The 7,681-nt window shown below is 35.1% G+C and overlaps 1 protein-coding gene across 1 annotated transcript; it reads left to right on the forward strand.

The window, feature by feature from the left end:
• LOC133312495 (rhamnogalacturonan I rhamnosyltransferase 1-like) lies at positions 1-5,931 on the forward strand. Its single transcript, XM_061513700.1, has 9 exons — positions 1-382; positions 516-830; positions 2,366-2,433; positions 2,515-2,603; positions 2,691-2,853; positions 4,259-4,548; positions 4,973-5,177; positions 5,363-5,520; positions 5,605-5,931. The coding sequence occupies exons 2-9, from the start codon at positions 560-562 to the stop codon at positions 5,861-5,863; spliced, it is 1,503 nt and encodes a 500-aa protein (XP_061369684.1). The 5' UTR covers positions 1-382; positions 516-559; the 3' UTR covers positions 5,864-5,931.
• Positions 5,932-7,681: the final 1,750 nt, after the last annotated feature.

Here is a 7,681-nt window from a genome sequence, read left to right on the forward strand (position 1 = left end):
AGGAAAATAAAAGTGAGAGAAAAATAAACAAAATTTTCCCGGAAAAGGGAACCCAAGAATGCATTGCACGATTCCTGTGTCGGTGGTGTGTTTGATATTTGAGATTTGATCCTTTCCCTTCACTCCCTTGTTCTTGGATCTTTATCTCTTCTTGCTCTCTCCATCTTTCTCTATAACATTTTTTTTTTCTTTTATTTTTAATTTTTAATTTTCTGGTCTTCGATTCTTGAAGTTCTTCAAATTCTGTTGAAGCAATCAGGGCAAGAAGTTCCTTTTTTTAGCCTTACCCACAATAATCTGCTTCAAATTCAATTCTGGCTCAGTTTCAATTTCTCCAAAATTGCGTGACGCGATTCACTCTGTTGCATTGTTTGTTCCCCAGGTAGGGCTTCATGGGGTTGCGAATCTTGCAATGTAATGTGCATGAATGAGTTTTTTATGTTGTTGTTGTTGCTATTGTTTTTTTCGTGTTATGCTGATTTGGCTGTTGCGGGAATGTTGGAAACTTTGTGAAGGTTTTAAGGATCAATGAGGCGGCAATGAGGTGTGTAGCTAAGAAATGGAGGTTAGATCAGAGGGTATACAAGTGAGGTGTGATAAAATTCAGGGTCCTGTGATTCCGAGGACACGTTTGAGGATTTGGTTCATTCGTGTGTGTTCAAGCATTGTGCTGTGGACGTGTTTGGTTCAGGTAGTGACAGTGAGTGAACTATGGCATTCACGTTTGATTTCTGGGATTACTAGTGGTATATATCACATAACACAAGTTCAGCTTCCAATACAAGCTGATAATGGAGTTTCTCAACCGCCTCCTACTTTTCTTCCCGCAAGTTAGTTTCTTAACTGAATACTTGTCTTAAAGTGCTTTCTGTATCAGCTAAATTGTTTGTTTGCTTAAATTATGAATTTGAAGATGTAATGCAACCTTGGATATAATTTAATTGAGCAATGAAATTTGTGTGTATTATTGACCATGTGTGATATTTATTGTTACATGGTTATGGTCGTGATGAACTGAAAGTAGGTGCAAATTGTATTTTTGTTAATTAATTTTCTTGGAAGTTTTTGTTTTTCCATTATGTTATGAAGTAGATTTGTGGATTGTTAAATCTGTTGGGAGCATGAATGATGTATTCATCGATTGTCATATAGTGGTATTCATTACTGATTTTCAAACAGGCTGGGGGCCAAGGTAGTCAAAACCGAGACATGTAGGTCGTGTGATCGTAAGATCCTACCTAAGATATAAAATTACATTCAAACATATGTATATACATATAAAATAACATAAACAAGAAAATTAACATTTAAATCACTATTAGCATTAGCGTGCATAACGCAAAGAATCAGAACAGCTGAATAGCGGACATGCATAACACCTTCAAAGAGCACAACAGAAGAAAGCAAGCAGCAGAAGAGACAGCACCGGTGGTGGCTGACCAGCTGAAACAGGGTTCAACTAGCAGCAGCAGGAGAAACTGAACCAGCTCGTTGTAGCTTGAAGCTTGAAATAGGAACAGCTGCAGGACCACCACCACGGAGATGCATGGGGCTTCAGAACAAAAGCCATCTAAATGAAATGGGGCGAGGGGTAAAAAAATCAGGTTTTTCAGTCTGGTGGGCATGGGTGTTTCCTAAACAGATTTTCTCAGGATCACTGGGATTGTCGCTATCCTACAAATCCCACCTGATCCCACCAAAACGTGTTCTAGAATGTGAGCGGGATAGCTGGGGAGGGGAAAATTGTAAGATCGTGCGATCTCACGAGGATCACGATTTTGACTACCTTGCTTGGGGCTGTTATAAGGCTGTGATTGGGGATTTATGATGAGAGATTTTAAATAGGAAGAAGATCAGATCTTAGGGAGTTCTGAATGTTGATATTAATTTTGATATTTTATCATCATGTTTTGAGGATTTCCTGGTAAGAAAGAGTTGCTTTATACTGATTTGTGGCCCCAAACAATTGGGAGGGAAAAATACTAAATGAAAAGCAAAAAGTAGCATAACTTAAGGTCTAATGCTTCACACTTTCTTCTTTTGAGACATGCATGTATGCACGTCAGATAGTTTTACATTACCTTTTAATTTGAAATTGAAGTGGTAATTATTTCAAAATATCACAAAAAAATCTCCATTCCTAGCTTTTATGTGTCATCCTTCTATAGTAACTTCTTTTATAACTATTTAATATGTATTTATTATGATTTATTTGAAGCTGCCTGCTTTAGGCAGTTTACTTGTGATTTTTGTTTTGGATACTAATATTGATAATTTCCCCAGTGCTGGACCAAATAAAAATATATTTTTATTTTTCTTACTCATTTTGGTAAATGTTAAAGCCTTTTGACCTGAAATCATACAGGAAATTACACAAGTAATGGTTTTCTAAGAGTTTCCTGCAATGGGGGCTTGAATCAAATGCGTGCTGCGGTTTGTAATTCCTTATCTGCCATTTCTCTGTTTCTATTGTATGATAAGCTTAAATACTCATTTCGAGGTATGATATTTCAGATTTGTGACATGGTAACAGTTGCTCGATTTTTGAATCTCACATTGGTTGTTCCAGAGCTTGATAAGACATCATTTTGGGCAGACCCTAGGTGTATACTTTGTTCTGAAAAAAAAATTGATTACCCTCTTATTTGGCCTCCTTATCATTTTAAAGTTTTGTAGTTTTCTTTTTGCAGTAATTTCGAGGACATTTTTGATGTGAAGCATTTCATTGATTCTTTAAGAGATGAAGTTCGAATTGTGAAAAGAGTGCCGAAAAGGTTTAATATTAAAAATGGATACTCTACCCTGGAGATGCCTCCTGTTAGCTGGTCAAATGAAAAATATTACTTGGAGCAGGTCTGCATATTTTATTAGTTGCATTTGAGCAAAAAGCCAAAAGCTATATATTGTACATAATTGGGCTTCTTATTTGTAATTTTGGGTTTGATAATATGACTGATTAATGATTTTTAACCTTAATTTTTATTGCATTGAAATTTAGAGTTTTATGACAGTATGGCTTCTTTAATTTATCAGTCTTATGAGGAGATAGTTTCCCTTAAATTGCTAATTTTTCAATGCTTTTTAGATAGGGAAATAATTTTCTTGTGTTGTGGGAAAAGAGTTATCTCATGTGGTAGAAATAAAATTACAAGTGGAACTCACAGGTAAGAGGAGATAGAAAAAATAGAGGTGGAACCCATCCCTTTTTGTGTGTGCTGAAAATTTGTTTATCTTATGCAACATAAGAGAAATATAACCCTTTTTAGGTAAGGTCTGGGGCTTTGGAACTTTGGAATTATTATCGTCACTAATCCATTATTATGGATTTCTTGTTCAAAATCATGCTTTACTTACTAATTGATATTATTTTGTAGTTTGATTAATCTTGATCTTGTGATCTGATGCACCGAGACTAAAAAGCAGGGAGAACTTGTAGTGTATAAATAGCGAGGGCAGTATAATTGCTCATTTTTCTCAATAATGAATTGCCTCTTTACTGTCTGTACCTGTCCATAGTGTTAGAGTGAATTTGGATAATAGACAAAAAATGTTTTAACCTTCCATATGAGAAGTCATTTTTTAAGTTATTGATTCTTGTTTAAAATGCAATTTTCTTACAAAAAAAAAAAAAATCTTGCAGAACCCTAAGCTATTATAGATGGCTTACTTTGCATGTTTCTCCCTGTAAATAACCATGAGTTTGTGGAATTTGATCTTATTGTCTGAAATGCTTGTATCTCTACCTTTTTTTTTTTTTTGGAAATCTCTACCTTTTCTAATGGACAATTCTCCCCTTCTAAGTAATCAATTGCTTCCTCATCTGGGCTGGCAGTTATTAGCTGAGAAATATAAATTCTGCAAATTAAATGCATTATTATGTTCTTCCTAAATATCTGTACTTCAAAGAGGAAATGACAGCAGAGGAAAACGAATAATACTGGAGAAGAAATGTGTTGAAGTTGTAGAAATATATTAGAATTGAAATAGAGCATTGCAACTTTTCAATTGAAATAATGATCAGTCATATGAAGAAAACTAGAAGTACTATTTTAAGCTATGGGTGACTTCTAGCATTTACATTTAGCAACTAAAATGATTTTCTTCTAATGTAGCAAAACCAAAGTAGGTTCCAAAAGTAACACTTCATTGAGTGTTTGGAAGTAAAGAAAAAATTACTTTCTAATATATTCTTCCCCTCCCTTATTTTGAGTAGTAAATACATTGAGTTTAATCCCATGCTAATGATTCCACACTGCAGATTCTGCCACTTTTTGGAAAGCATAAGGTGTTACACTTCAACAAAACTGATACACGACTGGCAAACAATGGTCTCCCACTTGATCTACAGAAGCTCAGGTGTCGAGTCAATTACCAGGCACTTAAATTCACTCCTCAAATTGAGAATTTGGGGCGCAAATTGATTCGGATACTTCATGAGAATGGCCCTTTTGTGGCATTGCATCTGAGATACGAGATGGACATGTTAGCTTTCTCAGGTTGTACTCAGGGTTGCACTGGTAAAGAAGCTGAGGAGCTCAAGCGGATGAGGTCTTTTATGTTTCTTGTTATGCTCTATATATTGGGTTTTAAATCATTCTTGTTTTTGTCATTCACTGAGAGATAGATATTTCTTATCTGACAGTTGCTGGGGAAGATGTAGATTGAGAAGATCATTTTTGTTTTCGCTATCATAGCTAAATTACCATTGATTTGAAATAGTTAACTATGTTATGCCTCCTATTGATTCGAGATGAGAAATAAGCAGATTATATTATAGTTAGGGATTGGTGGTAGATGCTAGTTACTTGTGCTGATGGAGGCACCTTCCGCTAGGAGCAGCAGATTGATATGTTGGATTTGGAGTATTTTGACACATTAATTACTTGACTTGGTAGAAATGAAGATTCTTGTGATAATTTTTTTTGATATCTGACATAAAATGTTGATATTTTGTTTCTTGTCATTAATTCAGGTATGCTTTCCCTTGGTGGAGAGAAAAGGAGATAATTTCTGAAGAGAGGAGATCACAGGGTCTATGTCCTTTGACACCGGAGGAGGCGGCCATAGTTCTGCGAGCCTTAGGTTTTGGTAGGGAGACACAGATTTATATTGCAGCTGGTGAGATTTATGGTGGTGAACGTAGACTTGTACAACTCAGAGCTGCGTTTCCACTAATTGTGAGTTCAACCCCATTATATTCCCCCCCCCTCATTTTTCTGTCTTAAAATGATTGTGACTGCTACTAATGATTATCCAAAATTGTCCATGCATATTTTGTATCACATAGTTACATGGCAGATTCTACAAAAAATTGTTCTACTTGGCAGCATCTGACTTTGAGTTTTCTCGTTTCCAATTTTAGGTGAAGAAGGAAACATTGCTGGCCCGCGATGATCTGCAGCATTTCCAGAATCACTCATCGCAGATGGCAGCCTTGGATTTTATGGTATCAGTAGCCAGTAACACCTTTATTCCTACCTATGATGGGAACATGGCAAAGCTCGTGGAAGGTCATCGTAGGTATGCATATTCACCCTTAGAGTTAAGAGTTTGCAATATGATTTTGGCATGGAAAGTTTATAACTAACTAAGGTTGATGTGTAGGTATTCTGGTTTTAAGAAAACCATCTTACTGGATAGAAAAAAGGTAGTAGAATTGGTTGACATGCATCAGAATGGAAGCCTTCATTGGAAAGAGTATGCAGATGCAGTGCGAGAGGTTCATGAAAAGAGAATTGTAAAGCCAACTCGGCGTAGGGTTATATTAGACAAGCCAAAGGAAGAAGATTATTTCTATGCCAACCCTTACGAGTGCCTTTGTGAGGAAACTAATTGTGATGACTTACTAGGTCAACTACCATAGAGTGCATCTTTGTAGTAACAAATGCACTCTTCTGCTCCACCATGAGTATACACGATTTTTGTAGGGAACCAGGGAAAGGAAAGCAAAAAAAAAAAAAGAAAAAAAAAAAAGGAAGAAGAAAAAAGAAGAAACAAAAAAGAAGAAATATTAGCTTCTATTGAGGCATGCAAAAGATGGCTCTTCAATTTTACCCTTTATTAATTAAATTTTTTGTTTGTCCTTTAAAAGTTCATTTAATAAATTTTGGACAATTCATCGTGGATATACACATTAAAAGAGAGACAGAGATAGAGAAAGAGAGAACGGGAGAGTAACCACTTATCATATCCTAATCTTAAAAGACTAAGGTGATGATGACTATATAGAATTAGTCCTTCGGTGATCGGCAACTATTTCTCATGTCCTTTTGAAGTGATTACTTCAGTACTCACCTTTTCCCCCCGGGTTCGTACTCAAATTATTATATTTAATGTACTTCGAAATATCTTATATTTAATTTATTTTGAAATATCTATGATAAAGTTAGTTGTTAAAAAATATTTAAAATTACATTTAGCTTAAATACCCAAGTTCGCCTAGAAGTTATCACTATTGTGATATAAGATAGATGAAATTAAATTTTCTCATGTCTGATTTGATATGATCATATCATTTTAAAGGATCTTAGTCATTCATTGCCACTATTGTGTACACATCATGATGGTAACTTGTAAGCCATGAGTTTTTTTATTGATTTTTTTATTAGGGGGTGTTTGGTTCGGGTATTCTGGTGAGATACTTAGGCATCTGCAAGTGGCATTTTTTCTTGACCACGTTTGGTTCAAGTTATTTATAAATTTAGCAAGCAAACATATTTGTCTATCTTTTATCAATTGTGAGGAAAAAACAGACAATTACACAAAGCAGAAATCACACTTCGAATGTCCTATTCTTAGATGATTGAGGAAATGGATAAAAGAAAACGAGAGACGTGACTGAAAGGTCCTTTTCTAATCTAACTTCATCAGACTGCACATCTATGCCAAGGTCATTTTCTGCTTTCTCCGTTGCGCTGAAAGTATCGAAGGTCATTTTCAATCTTCTTCGTTGCACACATCTATAGGCGACTGTTGAAAAGAAGACGGGTGTTTCCAATCGATACTGGTGGTGACCGCTCTGGTAAGTATGTGCACATAATTTTTTTAATTTTTTTTTTACCGACTTTGAAAGGAGATGAAGAGACGAAGACAGATGTATGGTTGATGGTACCCTGGCTACGTTGGAGGAGAGATGTAACATGCAAGATACTTCTATTCAGATTCAAAAATATAAAAAATGGTTATTTTTGTCATTTTACACCACTTTTCCATCAATGTTTTACCCTCAATCAAACATAGACTGATAGACTTACAAAACTTTAATCAATTTATCCAGTAATATTTCGTCCAACCAAATAACTTTTTTTCAACTTTATCAATAAACTTAAATTCTCACAATTTCACCGGTCATTATATTTACCTAGTAAATTTTTTTTCCCTAAACCAAATGACCCCGAGTTGTAAGTTTGAACCATGCGTTATATCGTAATGAGTTGTTCATTATACATGGGCTTCTCGGATACAAAAGAGTCATTTCAAATAGATTCATTGCTCCGGCTCATAATACTATTATTCTAGCATGTGCTATCTATAGTTTATTAGATAAATTGGTAAGTCGGGCATTTCCCGCCCAACAAGTAAAATTAATAGTTTCTTGATTATGATTAGTTAATGTTAAAATTTTATTAAGAGCGTTTGGTAGAAGCTCCTTAGAAAATATAAGGATTTCATGAAACTGATC

This window comes from Gastrolobium bilobum, unplaced genomic scaffold (genome assembly GCF_033153095.1).
Source record: "Gastrolobium bilobum isolate Gb01-03AN ecotype WA unplaced genomic scaffold, APGP_CSIRO_Gbil_v1 utg5873, whole genome shotgun sequence".
NCBI classification, from domain to species: Eukaryota; Viridiplantae; Streptophyta; class Magnoliopsida; order Fabales; family Fabaceae; genus Gastrolobium; species Gastrolobium bilobum.

Excerpts from the sequence above, each read along its gene's own strand:
- LOC133312495 (XM_061513700.1), top strand. The coding sequence starts at position 560 with ATGGAGGTTAGATCAGAGGGTATACAAGTGAGGTGTGATAAAATTCAG. Across the intron at positions 2,434-2,514 it reads TGAATCAAATGCGTGCTGCG|ATTTGTGACATGGTAACAGT; the intron begins GTTTGTAATTCC and ends ATGATATTTCAG. Across the intron at positions 5,521-5,604 it reads CTCGTGGAAGGTCATCGTAG|GTATTCTGGTTTTAAGAAAA; the intron begins GTATGCATATTC and ends GTTGATGTGTAG.